This window comes from Grus americana, chromosome 1, assembly GCF_028858705.1.
Source record: "Grus americana isolate bGruAme1 chromosome 1, bGruAme1.mat, whole genome shotgun sequence".
NCBI classification, from domain to species: domain Eukaryota; kingdom Metazoa; phylum Chordata; class Aves; order Gruiformes; family Gruidae; genus Grus; species Grus americana.
Window position 1 is genome coordinate 124,916,133 of NC_072852.1, and position 16,197 is coordinate 124,932,329.

At 46.6% G+C, this 16,197-nt stretch overlaps 1 protein-coding gene across 7 annotated transcripts in view; it reads left to right on the forward strand.

The window, feature by feature from the left end:
- The window catches only part of BCOR (BCL6 corepressor), an 82,763-nt gene extending 69,974 nt beyond the window's left edge, over positions 1 to 12,789 (forward strand). For all 7 annotated transcript variants that reach the window (XM_054808940.1, XM_054809028.1, XM_054809119.1 and 4 more), the window contains 5 exons: positions 1,649 to 1,815; positions 8,667 to 8,812; positions 10,041 to 10,118; positions 10,322 to 10,472; positions 11,666 to 12,789. In XM_054808940.1, the coding sequence (XP_054664915.1) occupies positions 1,649 to 1,815; positions 8,667 to 8,812; positions 10,041 to 10,118; positions 10,322 to 10,472; positions 11,666 to 11,960 (837 nt within the window). In that variant the 3' untranslated portion in view covers positions 11,961 to 12,789. The remainder of the gene's footprint in view (positions 1 to 1,648; positions 1,816 to 8,666; positions 8,813 to 10,040; positions 10,119 to 10,321; positions 10,473 to 11,665) is intronic.
- The last annotated feature ends 3,408 nt before the right edge of the window (positions 12,790 to 16,197 follow it).

A 16,197-nucleotide genomic window follows, 5' to 3' on the forward strand; every position in this document is an offset into this window, starting at 1 on the left:
CCAGTAGTAGGTATTTTGCCCTAGGACGAGCCTTTCCTTTTTACAAAAATAGATGAAAGGTGTTCCTTTATTTTGAGTCACAGAATCTATTTTAAATGGTAACTGCATGCTAAAAGTGGAGCCGAATACGGCAGCCGCTTCTGCTACCTATATCCATCTGCTAATTTGCCTGGCGGAGTGGTCTGGTTTTGAAGGAAAATTCATACTCTCGGGGGATAATTTTGCACAGCCCTTTCTTACTGGCTTGAGCGAGTGCAGGGTAAAGAGCATCCTTTCTGGACCGATTTTTGGCCTTTGGGCTGATTAGCGGGAACAGTAAGAGGTGCTGTTGGGTGAGAGGTGGGACTGTGGGGATCCCAGGTTAAACTGGCGGGTGCCTCCGGTGTGGGTGGTGGACCGCTCCGTCCTGGCGGCAGGTGAGGGGGATGCTCTGGCGCCTGGGACGGGCAGCTCATTAGCTCCTCGCTTTAGCCTGGTTAGTGAGGGCCTGCTAAAAGAGCAGCTTCATGCTGTATCCTGGATACCGGCTCTCAGGTCAGGTATACCCAGAGCACAGATTATTGCGGGCTTTCCGGCAGATTTTGAAACGGGAGGAATAAATGCATCACACCCGGCTGTTGTTTTATTCTCTTACTTTGACAAAGCAAACACTCGCCCCCTCCACGCTGTATCCCACTTTGCAAGGATGTTGCTCAGCCTTTGAGAGGAGCAGACGCAAAATTAAAGGCTTGCCGCTAATCTGGGTGTGCGGGGAGCTATTTTATACATGCAGCATCACTTAGAAATGTGGGTTGGTTTTTTTTTTCTTTTGCATCTGAGACGAATCGAGGAAGACTTGCACCATCCTAAATTTTTGGTTGAGTGATGGAGCAGTCATTGTTTCAAGGCCGCATGACAGCGTAGAGCTGAGTCTGGCCTAGGCTCTCGACCGTGGTATATTTGACTGCAAGATGAATTGTGTTACATTCACATGGCTTCCCACGGCACCCGGCTCGTTATTGGAACCTGGCGCCTGGCTTTAGTTCTGCATGCAGAAAACGAGGGTGGGTGAAAATGGGATTTCCCTGATCTTGATAGAGCTGGGCTTTTTTTGTTGTTGTTGTTTGCTGATAGCAAACCGTCCTTTGTGTGTCTTAAATGTGTTTTGTTTCGGGTCATGCGCTTTTTCTTTTTAAAATCAAACTGAACGTTGGCTGTGCTGCTGTTGTGCTTGCAGAATTTTCTGCTAAAAAATGCAGATGTAAGAGTAAAAACCTTCCTGATAGCTTTACGCATGGAAGTTTTGAGAAGTGGAAAGCTGTGAGTTTTGTCTGCAAAATTTGCACGTTCCCCTTCTGTGACAATTCCTGATGTTTGGGGCTGTGGGAAGGTCCCTGCGGGGTGCGGAGCTCTCAGTGCTGCTTCGCACAAGCTAGTCTGCTCGTGGGAAGTCGTGGTCTCCACTATGCCTGCTGAAGAAGCAGGACTTTCAATGGCTTCCCCTTTTCTTTTCCTTTTAACTCACCTGTCTCAAAGAGGGTAACTTAGGCATATTGTAGGGGTTTTGTGTCTTGCCCTTTTTCCCCTGCCTTTTCCTTCAAGAAGAGAAATCTCTGCATCTCCGCAGCGCGAAATAACTCAATGTATCTGTTTTTCCTCCTATTTCCAGGAAGTGGTTCTGTACTGTTTGGAAAACAAGGTGTGTGATGTGAATCATCGTGACAACGCAGGTTACTGTGCCCTGCACGAGGCCTGTGCCAGAGGCTGGCTGAGCATTGTGCGGCATCTCCTGGAGTACGGGGCTGACGTCAACTGCAGCGCTCAGGATGGAACCAGGTTAGCAGCACCCCCGGCCCAGCATTCGTGGTCACCACCGCCGGGCAGTAGTTTCTTTGGCCTTGATGATGGGAGGAAGTGCGCCTTCCCTCTCTCTTTATGCCTGTCCTTGGTCCTCCCCTTGTCCTCCCTCCCCATACCTTATTGCTGATCCTTGGGCAGGAGTGTGCAGGACTCGGTGACCTCCTCTGCTCTCTGGTTTATAAAGTGGTGGGGGCACACTTTTATTGTGATTCAGGTTCAGTGTAATTTTTTTTCTTCTGGGAATTTTAATAAGTTGTGTGCTTTCTTTTTTTCTTCTTTCTTGGGTTTTGGGGGGTTTTTTTGGGTTTTTTTTTGGAAGAGTTTGTGAAATTCCCAGCTGCAGGGCAGGAAGGAGTGATACTTGAGCTGCAGCTCTGCTCGTATGTGCTCCAGGTCCTTTGAGTTGTGCCAAAAGAGTGGGTTTTGCCTTGTTAGCATGGTTACTTTTAAGAGCACTTCAGGCTTTTGCGGCGATTGGGTGTGCGAGTCCTATATATATTATATAAAAATGTTGTTTTGCTGAACTGTTAAACTATCTGCTCGTTTGCTATGTTGGATCTTTATTTTAACTCGAATTAGGCTTAGATTTTAGTTTCCTTCACAGAATAGTAGGGGTGCTCAGTTCCTCTGCTCGCAGAATAGATAGTGAGCTTTTCTTTTTTGCTTTGTGGAGATAGAAGTGCTGCTCTGCACCTTTTCTAAGCTTCTTGTGCATCTCCTTAAGTACTTCTTTGACCACCTCCGCGGGGCTGACCTTGGGATAACTTTTCCTCGGCACATGCAGAACATTATCCAGTCCGTGCATTTTGGTGACCGATCCGCTTTGTATTCTGGGAAGCTCCTACAGCTTGTTATCTTAAACCATTGTTATCACTATCACCATCCAAACAGCCAGGGAGGTAAAATTAGCATCGCTAAGAGTCTGCCTCTTTTGTTTTTAAGCTCTTTATTTATTAACTTGGGAAGGGAGGAGTCAGGAAAACAAAAGCCCCAAGAGGGCTGGTTAGGATGGTCCATTAGACGTTCATGATGGTCACTTGTTACCGGCTCATCACGGCCCAAAGGAAACGTTTCTGGAGAAACATTGAAACTCTGGCTGGATTGTCAGGTTCCTTCTCCATCTCTCAGTTTGTAAGAAGTCTGAGCTCTCCAGGCTGACGCACAGCCCCGCATTTTCTGCATCTCCAGCTTTACGCAGCAGCAACGAGTTGCTCTAAAAAGGATCCTATATTATTTTTGTCTCACTCGCCGGAATAACTTATATGGAAAATTAACCCCAGGAAGTTTCTGACCAGTCTTAATCACCCCACAGTTCAGAGTCCACCTTTGATTTCGATTCACAGATGGAGCTGATTTTCAAGAAAGAAACTTGGCTTGTGTACCCTGAAAAGCCGTTTGGGGGAAATTGCATTTTAGAAATGAGCATAATAATGATCTGATCATAGATGGTAATGTCAGAACTCGGCTTGTGGTCCCCTTTCTTTTCTGACGGCAGATTCTTTTTTTTTTGGGGGGTGGGGTAAAAATGCTGCCCAACAGACAGCGTGAATCTGAAACATGTCTAATACACAGATGAAAGATGGCCTGGCTGCCCTGAATTGAGCAGGACAGAGAGCAGAAGCTTCTGTAAGGAACTTGTGATCAGCATTGTCCCCTGCCTTTTGGTCAGTCTCAAAGACTTTACTGTCTGTAGAGTAAATCATGACATTCGTAAGACAAATCCCATTTCTCTCTGGAAGCCTCAATAAGTTTTTCTCCTTTAACTTTTAGGAGGAAAGAACTGTCAGTCTTCCTCAACTGTGTTGCTTTTAAAATTTAAATTCCTGAACACATTCACCCCTTGGAAAGATATTGAAATCTTAAACCCAAACCCATACAAACCCACCATCAAAGACTTCTCCCCCTCCCCTGCTTTTTTAACTACACCGAATGCGCCTTATTGCCTCCTCTGCCACCTCACAAGCCCACTAGCCAAAGATATTTTTGGTCATGCCGGAAGCTCTCAAGTCTCCAGACAGTAACAGTGGATGCATTTAGTTCTGTTCAGACAGTTAAAGTAAATCCACAAAGAGGTGTGATGTAACTGCATGAGCTGTGATGTAACTGCATACACTGTCTTTGTTAGTGTGGCAGCCTGGGGTGTCACTTGGATCCCAGCTGCCTGAAGCTTCCGTCTGTGTTACTTGCTGCCTGCCATTTCTCTGGTCAACTTTTTGGAGGACTCTCTTTGAAAAGTTGTGGAAAGTGAGGACGTGGCTTCAGCCTGAACAAATTGTCCATATGAACGTGAAGGACGTGGGGAAAGTTCTGCATCTCTCCTTTTAATCCTGTCAGAAGTGCTGCAGGTCCTCCGATCAAATGTTGTGGTTTTACATGCATGTGGTTAAGTTTTGACAACGACACAAAGACCTGAACCTCTTTCTTTGGTTTTGCCTTTTATGCACCTACGCAGCCAGTCTGTTGCGAGTTCAGCAGAAAAGGTCAGCTTCCAGCCTCTGGTTCCTGATACTATCAGAAATCTCGGTGAAGCCAAAAAAAAACCCCAAATGAAGCCTCAGACTGCAGTGGCAGGGCAAGGAGGCGGCGGCGTTTGGGGGGTGTAGGGATGGTGCAAAGTCCTTCCCTTCAGCCTCAGCTCGGCGCTGGGGCTCTGCCTGTGCACCCACTGCTGCCTGCGGCGCACAGCGTCCCTCTCTCTGCCCTATTCACAGCGCATCTGGCCGGGCTAAATACATGGTCTATGTTTTTCCCCTTAAACTCCATGCTGGTGATGGCTCTCCAAACGCAGCGCCCACAGACCCTGAATACACAAGCACTCTGCTGCTGAATTACTGGCTAATCAAAGGTTATTGTAGAACGGGGGCGATATCTTTAAGACCTGTCTCAGAGGTGCCGCAGTCACTAAGGGCTCTTAATCGTCTTACCTATAAATAATAATAGACCGTGCTTAAGAGGTGAGCGCTTTCCTTCCCTGACAGGACCCCAGTAAGTGCAGTAGCTCAACAAGGCGCATACCACGACCGGTGCCTGACATTAGCAAGGATGGTTACCGATGTATTTGGCCTTATCTCCTTGTTCTTCTCCTCTTTCCTCAGCAGCATGCCCTAGCTGAACCGGTGCTGCTTTAAAAAACAAAGCCACATGCCAGACATACAGGCATCTCCTGCCTGTTAGCAAGGCCTCTCTGTTGCTTTAGAGTCCGCTCGCTAGATTCACTCTCCGCAGCCAGTTTTGCTTTATCCTTCTCGCTGGCGGCTGATGAGCTCAGCCTTTTTTATTTTTTCCCTGGGAGGACCATGCCAAGATGGCTCTCTTCCTGCGTCCTTTCAGCTGGGCTTGGCAGAGCAATACCCTCCAGCAGCTAATTGCGTTAAAGAAGAGGCAGCCGGCGTAGCTGCCCTCCTGCAACTTGTGCCTTGCCTCTTCCGTGGGGCAGCGTTGCATAATAGAGTAGATGGAAATAAAAATAAAAATGCCGAGATATGGTATTGCTCGGCGAGTTACGAGACCTCTTATTGCAGCGAGGAAAATTTTGATGGTGCCTGAGAGGCTGAGAGCAAACCCTGACTGGTCTAAATAGTTTATAATTTTGGTGGTGGAATGATAAACCCCCAGTGAAATGTTTTCCTAACTCTAGTAGTGGTAAAAATAGTAGGAAGAATTCGACAGTACACAAGAGAAGGTTGAGATGTGTGTCTCCTGTAGGATATTGCAGCTCTCGAATGTCCCCAGATCCTTTTGGGGCCTTTTGAAGGGTATGTTTTAGAAACGAGCTGTACTACCATTAACTGTACCATTAGGAATAGAGAGTGTTTATTTCCACGATGCTCAGGGCGGAAAAGATTATATGGGCAAAGCAGCCCAGGAGAGGACTCTGAGAGGACTCCCAGAGATCTTTTTTTCACATCTGAAAAAGTTGCCAACTCCAGTAGTCACTTTTGCGTCCTACAAAGAGGATGGTTAAACTCTGCCAAGACTGAAAAATACTCTCTCCTCTGCCGGCCCTGGTGGGAGAAGCAAACATGAGTAGCGGTGCCTTTGCACGGTCCTGCTCATAAGCTTGCCAAGAAGCTGTGCTAGCCAGTAAAAGAGTCTGTCAGCGCTCTGTTATTGCCTTTTTTCCCCTGCCTTAGCTATCGGGAATCTCCTTTTTTTTTACCCCTTCCCCGCCAGTGTTTTCTTTCCTTCCTTCGCTTCCTTCTATTTATTGTTCTTCCATGCAGCTTTACTGCGCCTTTCCTTCCCCTTGCCTCTATACAGTCCCCTCTCGAGCCGAGGGCATCCTCCCTGTGCTCTGGTGGGTGACAAAGATGGTGCTGCCTGCCCTGCTGCCTGCCCCATCTGCCTTGCTGCGCCAGGCTGGGCGACCCGTAGAGCGGGTCCCATCCCGGCATTACAGCCCATGCCCTGCAATTTTTCCTTCCTGGGGAAGACCCAGGTGCCCTTTAATAAACTCATCTGGGTGTCGTTAAATCGATTGAAACACTGGGTGGTGATTCAGATGCTGTTTTTAATAAGTTAAGGGATCATCTTGAATTCATTACTGCTTCAAAAGCCACTTAGGTAAGTCAGTTTAAAAAAAAAAAACCAAACAAGAAAACCCACAAACCAATAAACCCACAACACCCTCCACACCCCACCCCCCCCCCAAAACCAGAAAAATCTTAATTCTAAAATAAAATGGAAAACAATTCAAAATTAAAGACTCCAGTAAAGTGAGGGAGTGGGAGAGAAAAAGCGTCCCCAGCATTTGGCGGCAGCCGTAACTCTCATCTGTTCCCGGTGCCTGTTGCCAGACTTTCAGCCAGGGATGCTTCGTGCCCGGTGGGGGACAGGAGGGTTTGCAGCAAGGCTGACCTTTCCCGCTGGAGATGCTCAGAGTGTCATGACCCGACAGCTCGGGCCTCAGATGCTTGCTGACAGCCAGCAACACCTGATACTTCTTCAGCCTCTGTGTCAGCGCCCCTATTATTTGTTACTTCTGGTGTTGTATCGCCTGGGGTGTTTAGCACCGGGCAGATCCTGGATGCGCTGGGTGCTGCGCAGGCACGCGGTGCTGTGGCAGTCCCTGTGCGAAAGCACTGAGTGGAGGTGGGAGGCTGAGGCTTGCGGGGGACCCCGGGAATGCTGGCTTCTCCAGCACCGTCTGTCTCGAGTGTATCAGGTAGTTTCAGTGTTCTGTTAGAGACTTCCCTGAGAAACGGAGAAGGGATATCCTGACCCTTTGCAAGTGATCCTCATGGACTTCTCTGGGCTTAAAATTTGAAAGTGACTTTCCAAAGAGCGGCGTGTCGGGCTTTGAAGGCGTTCATGTGTTGCACTCCCTGGTGCCGGAGGTTTGAGGGGTGGTGTGAGCTGGACTGAAGGTTGTGCAGGAGGCAAGCAGCGCAGGACGAGCTCTCTCTGTAGGGAATGAGCCTCTAAGTGCACCTCCTTGTGTCAATGTAGCGTGCGTATGTCGAAACCAAAACTGCATACAGCTTTCCAGCAAGATGGGGGCAAGCGAGAGTGCTTCACGTGTGACAGATGTTAATTTCCCTAAATCCCGTCCTACTGGAAAGTACTTGGAATAAACACACTTGGAACGTATTTCTTTTTGAGATAGATCAGAGTTCCCCTCCCACCGGCAGTGCTGTGTGATAGACGGGAAAACAGTGGTGTGCCTTCCTCTTCTGACTGGTTTGATCTGCCTCTCCTCTGCCCCGAGCCCGCGTGGATGCCAGTCCGTACCAAAGCAGTGGTGGCATAGAGGGGACATTGCTGCGGGTGGCAGAAGGAGTGGTGGCACCTGGCCTCCTTGCAGGAGGGACTTTCAGCTAAAGTACTTATTTGCTTCTCTTGCCTTTTAATTACATCTGTTTGAGAGCTTGAAAGTCTTGTTGGGGGGCAGCGGTGTTGACAGCCTAAAGGAGGAGTGTAGGTAGGGTTGAGTTGAACTGCCACCATCACTGGCCATTGAATTTGACTCCCCTTTCAATTCCCTCTTCATCGCTCTCCAAGGAAAAGATGGGATTTTAACACATCTTCATTAGTCTGAAGGGTAATATGTTCTACTTCCAGACAACTCTCCGTTACGTATAATCAATTTTAAAGGCAAAAGTTAATGCGATTTATAATTAGTGATAAGAAATGCTAAACCTGGAATTGCAGACGTGTATTAATGAATAATCCTTCTGTAGGCTCACAAAATGTATGTCTGAGCTTGTATAGGTTGCTCGTGCTGCATAAAATGCGTTACGTTCAGGGTGTACTAAACTTAACATGTTTTTCTGTTCTCCGAGTGGACGGGTTGAATTGTGCTGCAAATATATTCGCAAGTACTATTTAAAGAGGGTATAGCGCAGAAGTTTAATTCCCAGCAAATTTTCATAACTTATTTCTGTGTACGTAATTCAGGAGCTTTGGGTAACTGATTTCCGTGCTTGCCCAGAGGCAGGCTGAATGAGCCCTTACTCCACAACACGCTGTTAAATTGGCAGAGATTTGGAACGGTAGAGTGACTTGCAGCAAAATGATGTTTGTGAGGCTTCACGCAAAACCTCCTGCTTTCTGTTACAGCGCTGTAATTATTTTACTGGCCCTCGAAATATGTACGGCAATGAATAGACGTAACAGAAATATCTGCCCCGAGCAGTCTGACTGTGAAAAGACAAGAGAGGAGGGGATGATGTGCAAGTAAAACCAACAATGAGATGATTGGCAGCTGTATTAATAGTGTTATTTTTTATAAATCACTTTGATCTGAAGTCAGAAGTTTCTTGTCAAATACATTTGCATAATACTATTGAATCAAAAATGTAACGCCGTGATCTTTTTTATTTCCATAGACCGATCCATGATGCGGTCGAAAACGATCACTTGGAAATTGTCCGCCTGTTACTGTCTTACGGTGCTGATCCAACGCTTGCGACCTACTCGGGGAGGACCATTGTGAAAATGACCCACAGTGAGCTCATGGAGACCTTCCTCACAGGTGCGTGGCCATGTTGCTGGGGGCTCTGCTGGCTGTGGTGAACAGGGGGACATCTTCTGCCCCCCCCCCGCCAAAGTCCTGCTGCCCAGCAGGGATGGCTCCATGCTGAGGAGCATTAGAGTAGGCTGCAGTAGCTCCCTCTCTGCAAAACCCCAGCAGCTGCAGGTGGGAAGTGTAGCCATGCATGGGGGGCTCCTTCTAATTGAAACTCTTAATTTAAAAGTCATAAGGATGATGCCACTATCAGATTTCATAGGTGGGAGGTCAGCAGGCTGTTTCGGTGCCTTCGGTTTTCTGCTTGCAATGAAAGTAAGAAACTTGCCAGATCAAATAGCTGTTTGTTAAACATAATCATATTTTCCCACGGTCTTGGTTTTTATCCTTCTAGTATTTGTCTTGTTGCAAGTTCTGCCTCATTTTATATCTGAAATGCCGTAAAACTATGTTCAAGACTCTTGTCTTTAAGCATGTCTATGTTCTAACATGGTTTTAGGTTTTTTTCCTATTAGTTTTGGATAAAGATACTTGCGTTCCCTAATAACTTACCTCTGAAAATGTTTATTGCAAATATTATTACGTTATTAGGGAATGCAAGTTCATAGTCAATGAGTTTAAGTACTCATCCACTTACCTGTTTAAATGGTGCCGTGTAGAAAGCACATAGGTGTATCAGGACTCCAGTGAAGTCCAGTATCTTGGACTTCTTAGCGTCTTGAATCTCAGTATCTTTTCATCAACTCAACTAGCAAATCTCCCAAAATTACATCTGTAGGAAAGAATTACATCTTCTAAATGTTATCTGTGTAGAAAAACCTTTTCCATCAGTTTGTTTGGGGCCACTGTTGCACCCCCAAGTTGGTGTCCAGAATAACTGTGCAGGCTAAAAAGTGTGGTACATCCTATCTTTCACAAAAATAAAATGCTGCTCTCAGTTACTGAAGCTTGAGTCTGTCCCTCTCGGACCGTGGGTGATTATTTGATGTGGTGGGTCATTATTTGATGTGATGGGAGAAGGGATGCGGGAGAAAAGTGAATTCTGGGAATATTTGCAAGAGTGGTGTGTGTATGTGCTCTTCTTTGTAGCATGTGCATCAGGAATACAGTGCAGGTTTTTTGATTAAAGGTGTGGAGGATGCATAAGCAAGACTCTGTATGACACACGGTCTGCTAAACTTGCCAGCTTTTTGTTCTCATCAGTATGTTTTTGTTGCTGTTTTTTCCTCTCCAGAGTATTTAACTGACCTGCAAGGTCGAAGTGTTGATGACCCTGGTTTGTACTGGGATTTCTATGGCAGCTCTGTGTGCGGTGAGCAAATGTTACCCTTTATTTCTTTGTATGCGGAGACTTACAAAACATGCGGCACGTGGGGGTGGGGGCTGTCTTATGGTGGAGGAAGCTAGGAAGGAAACAAACTGATTTTATTTACAGATCACGTTATTGGAAGAAAAAGCAAGAGCTGCAACTGTCTCTTCAATGCTGACTTGGCACCTTTATTCAATTTTATTTAGATCCAAAAGATGAATCTGGATTTGACATCCTGGCAAATCCTCCCGGCCCAGGTGATGAAGACGAAGATTGCTATAGCGATGTGTTCGAATTTGAATTTTCGGATGAGCCTCCCTTGCCGTGTTACAACATTCAAGTGTGTCTCTCTCAGGGGTAAGAACAAATACGGGGTTTGGGGTAAAAATAGCTGAGACGATCTGCTTGGGATGGCGGCAGTTGGTGTCCATGGGGAGAAGTGCTTGCATTTATCTAATGTAAATGAGAGAGCGATACCGTAATTGCCGGGCTTTTTAGAAATAAGCTAATAGGAGGTGAGAAGGGGGAAAGGCTGACTTGCCGGCGCTGTGTTTTAAGAGCCGTACTCCCGAGCAGGATGAGTGACATTTCAACACAAATTCCTTCTCTCATCCCAGGCAGGCACCTTGATAGAACATCCCAAAATACACATGCTTCTAGCACTTAAATTTGGAGATCATGTTTGTAAGGTGTTCTTAATTTTATTTAATGGGCTTTTCTGTTTTGCTGAGTGGACATGCTTTTGCGGATGATGAAACGACACCGTTACTGCTCGTCTAGACTTTGCAGCGAAACTGGTTTAAAGCCTTGAATTGTATCAAACAAATAAACGTCTTGCAGAAGATACTATGATACTCGATGATAGCCAAACACCTGGAAAATTTTATTATCTGTTATATTCAAGATATAAATCAGCTTCATAAATAGCTATTGTTTGTCATTTGCACCAGTTTTGATGACAGCTGTGGGAAAAACAGTTTTAAATATCAGTCATGCAGGAGTGTGGGTTTAGTATGTTTACATTATTAGGGTGATGGATATAACAAGTTCTTTGAGGTGGACAAGTACAAAGATTTAATTAAAGAATTATGTTGTTAATCTGAGAACTCCCCCTCTGTCAACTTGTATTTAATATGGGCATCTCTGGAAGTCTGAGGTGCTGAAATTTCTGGTTGTAACTCTAGGCCCTCTCCTAACTTGCTAAATGGGAGTCGGGCTCAGCCAGGTGAACCTTTAACCGTGTGAGCAGCTGTCGGGACGGCTGCTGACCCACGCGCGCGCTCCGGGAGCCCTGGGTTTATGGGCTCTGGTGCCCCTTCGTGCCCAGCGCCCCCCTCCTTCCCCAAAGCTGCGGGCAGCGGTACTATGAGTAAATACGTAGGCACCTGCACATCTGTTACATTCGACCCCCTGGGCGATGGCCTTGATTTCAGGGGGGTGGTTTGTGCAGGTACGGCCAGGGAAGGTTTGTCACACAGCAATATGTGAAGAGCCAAGAAGCTGTGACTTAGTGTCGGTTGTTGAAGCCTCTTTCTCCTTCGCTTCCACAGACCACGGAACTGGCTTTTGCTCTCGGACGTTGTGAAGAGGCTAAAAATGTCATCTCGCATCTTCCGCTGCAACTTCCCCAATCTAGAAGTTGTCACCATCACAGAGGCAGAGTTTTACAAACAGACTTCCCTCAGCCAGTTGTTCTCTTGCGCTACGGACCTTGAAGCTTTTAACCCGGAGAGCAAAGAGCTGTTGGACTTGGTAGAGTTTACAAGCGAACTCAAGACTTTGCTCGGCTCCTCGCTTCACTGGTTGCATCCGCACGAGGACCCTCCCTTCGACATCCTCTGGTGAACCATCAGGCCATTTAATGTACAGTGCTCTATACAGTTACTTCTTTATGTATATGTGTTCAAATGCAATTGTTTCTGTAAAGAAAGGACACTATTAAATATGAAAATATCTTTCCTTTATATAAGAGATCTGAATTCCAGTTGGATGGATTTTGGAAGAATTTTTTTTTAACTTCAATCAGTTTTTACAAAATTGTTATATAATGTTTCTTTAAATGCACACAGGCTTTGGGATAAGTTTGTTATTACTCGGAACACATTTTTTTTTTTAAAAAGAACACACCCACACATTGACTTTGTTTCATACAAAGCACTGATTACACAGAACATACTTTTTCTAGGTGATGTGATCAAAGTCGTGTGGCTTGTTTGGGAGATAGAATTCGGTAAGGCACTTGGTGATATTATTTTTGGTTTTTTGTTTACAGAATTACCTGCTTTGGCCAGGTAAGCACTATTGAATATAATTCAATAGTTTGTAATATAAATTAAACCATATCCATACGCATCAACTAATTGTAAGAACTTTTATATCCTAATTTAAAAGCTGTGAAATTTAGTTTTCACACATCAAACCGGATTGTTTATATATGTTTAAACATTTTATGCTCTTTATTTAAAGAAGACTTTGAACTATTTTTTCTGTACCTTGTAAAATATTGAAAAACTAACATATGTTGAAGTTGCTTGAAACTGTACATAAACTAAATTTTCTGAATTGTGTGTTTATGTTTGAGATCTGTGTTTTAACTTTGTAAGTAAATCTCCTGCCTTTGTATTTATATTTTACAAAAATTTTCTTAAAGGCAATAAAACTGTTGAGAAATGAAGAGGCTAAAGTGACTCCCATTAATTCCGTGCCTGGTTGCGAAATGAGCTCTGACTCATTAATGTTTATGAAAGGAGGCTCTGCGTGCGGTTCCCGAAGCGGAGCAGAGCTGGCACAGGTGCCGGCGAGCAGCTGATGAAATCTGAGGTAGAATCTGCATTGGCTTTCTAAATTCAAGGTTACAAGAAAACATCAGGCGGGCACCTTTTGTGGGACAGGGGTTTAAAAGTGGCATTCACAATACTTTGCGTCGCCTTTTAGTTAAAAAATTGTGAATAGGTTCAGTTATTTCCCCTCCTTTGTCATCTTTTTTAGATTGAATCGACTGAATTCTCTTTTCAGTGATGCCTGCAGAGGGGTGGAAAATAGTACCAGGGTAAATGCTTTAGTTTTAATGCAGAGTGTTAAGGCTGTGAGCACCCTTTGGGGGCATCTAAAGGGACGGTGAACAGAACGTCACTTTTACACAGCTCGGGAACTTGCATCTTAAGAGGCCGGGCTCCCAGGGCTTGGGCAGGCCCTCTCTTAAGGGTCTGGGTCTGCCCTTCTCCTTGTGGAAAGAAGTTCTTGGTGTGAAGCCAAAATCTGGAGTTTTGCTTTGAGACTGTTTTTACCAGTAGCATGTCCTGTCATAGCCAGATGCTTCAGCTGAGACGTTGAAATTGCACTGCTCTTCTGATCAGGGCCAATACACCCACTGAAAGGGTCTCGAGCAGAGAACCTGGTCCATCTAAGGAAAACGTCTGGGAAAAAGTTTCTCTGTCCGTGGAGCAGTGAAGCTCAGAGGTTTTGATTAATGGTCAGCGAACTGCAGGTTAAATCTTGGCTCTTGGGGGTCCTGAAGAAACAGTGTGAATTACCCTCATCCTGAAGGTAAGGCAGAATGACACCTCATTCCTGAAGGTGCCCCAGAAGACAGATGCAGAGCTGATGCCTCCCTCGGTGTGTTGCCATCGAGTCTTTTGCCAAATGTTTGTACCGTGTGGCTTACAGTGGGACTGCTTCGGGGGGTAAGGTGGTTTTGTAGCTGAGTCGAGAGGTGAGAGAGGGGTCCAACAGCTGGCTGCTGTTGGCAGCTGAAGTCCTGTCTCCCCACAGGGCAGAGAATTTTTAGTCCTGATACAACCACCACCATCTTTCTTCAGATTTCAGATAAGGATGATGATGCTCTCTCCTGTATGGCTTACACGGACACCCTGGGTTTCCTTCTAAGCCAGCCTCGAGCTTTGCAAGGAACTGAAATTCAGACATTCCCTCCTCTCCAGTGCTGGGTGCTTTTACCCCCTGATTTTCCCAGAAAGCAGAGGAGGGCCAGAAAAACTAAGGCAAGGGAGAATGTTAAAAGCAATTGTTACAGACACCTTTATCTGATCAGCTGTGTAATGCTTGGATGGTTTGAGCTGAGCATAAATCAGCTTCATACCACTTCCAGGGGTGCGTGGCAGACACCTCGCTTCTCACCATGCCCCGCAGGCAAGGAGAAGATTGATGTGGCTTCCTCTTTTGGCCGGCTCCTCCTCAAACGATCTTGAGCACATGCTTCCCAAATGTCTCCGCTTAGTCAGCTTTCCACTATCTCCAATGAGTACAGTTGGGCCTTCTCCATGCTGGCGCTTGCATCCGTGCTCAAATACAGTAACAGCCTCATGCTGTTGTAATGCAAGCGTGTGCCTGTCCCGGGGCCCGTCTGCACTCTAAAAATAAGGTCGTGGCAGGGAACACCTGATCGCAGCGCTGCCCCTTGACATAACAGAACCATTTTATCTTCTAGGATGTACTTTTTTTAAAGAGACTTTGCTGTGCGAGGGTGCTTGAGAGATCACGGAGGGTTCAGCGAAGGAGCAGGGCAGCGGTCCCTCCTGAGTACACGAGGCTGGCTTGGCTGACCCTGTTCTGGGCCATTTGGGAGAGACTGTCACGGGGGAGGCTGGCTGCAAGCTGAGTTTTGCAGCAGGCAAGCCCAGGGGACAGTTACCTTGGGGAGAGGAGAGATGGCAGCGCGCCAGCAGGGAGCAAACTTGGTCACAGTGAGCGTAGGCAGGGGAGTCAAAACGCCGGCTGCCTTGCCAGCATCGGGACTGGCTGGACCCTGCGTGGCGCAAAGCCGGGGACTGAGCTAGCTCCAGCCAGCACGGCAGGACGGGGCTGGGAGGGGGCTGATGTTCAGCATTTCAGCTTCTGGATTCACGCTGCTCTCCTTTAAAAAACTTTCCTGTGCATCCTCTGTGGGCCAAAGAGACTCATTTCACACCGCTGGCATTGCTCCAGGTTAATAAAAAATAAGGAAACAGAAACACAGCCTTTGGGGATGGTAAAACCCTGCTGATCCTGTGTCCTGCCTTCTGCAAGGTGAAAGAGCAGTGTTGATGCTGTTGGGGCCCAAGCCAAGGTGTTTTCTTGAATTTCCCCTGCTTATCACTTGGATTTGCCCGGTTGGAAGGTTGCGCTGCCCCACGGAGGTGTTGGAGAACCACTGGTAAATCGGGGGAAAAAAAAAACCAACCCAAAAAACCCCATCTTCAGCTAGAGCAGGCAGGTGAGCCTCGCTAACGGGAGTTTCCTTGGTCAGACTTTTACTTGGTGCTGGCTGGGAAATCCCAGGAAATACCCAGCTCCAGGCAGGCTGCCTGGCGGGGATGGGGGGGAAGCCACAGCATGGGCAGTGTTGGGAGGTTCCCCCCAAGATAAGTGATGCTGCTGAGGACCGCAAAATATTGAACTCCTCCTTCGCCTTCTTCCCTTACCCAAGAGGACTGGGTTCTGCACAGCAGGGTCGGCTCTGTTTCCCATTTGGGTTTTTTTCTCCCTCCGGACACGTCTCATTTCTTTCGCTTCACTGTTGTCTCCCCCTTTTGCTCTGGTGGCCTAGCTAGAGACTTACGCCAAAGACACTGATATGGTGAGTGGCGAGCAAGGGCCAGAGGCGTTTGGTCCTTGTGTGTGCTCTTTGGGGAGCAATCTGCTAAAGGGAGAGCCCGGATGCCCGACCCAGCTTCGGGTTTGCAGGATCACAGGAGCAGAATGAAAATTGGCCTAAAAACTGCTCCCAGGGGCCAAGCTCACTCCACGAATCACAGAGTTTGAAGCTGACTCCTCCCTTCATTTCTGTGCTAAATAACCAAACTATAGGTGAGACCCATCGTTTCTGTATTAATATGAACACGGTGTCAGGGAGTGGTAAATGCAGGCAGCTGCCATTCCCGGGCTCTGCGGGGCTGCTGGTAAACAGTCAGCATCATTTCTTCAGTTCCTACAGGAAAAAGGTGCACATTGCTACTTTAAACTTGTACAGATGCAAGCTAACTGAAAAAATAGTATCATATATGTTTAAACTTGTTTGCAGAACACCATATTTTCATTGCAGTGTGGGTCCAGTGTTGGTAGGAGAGAGCTTGGTGCCACTACACAG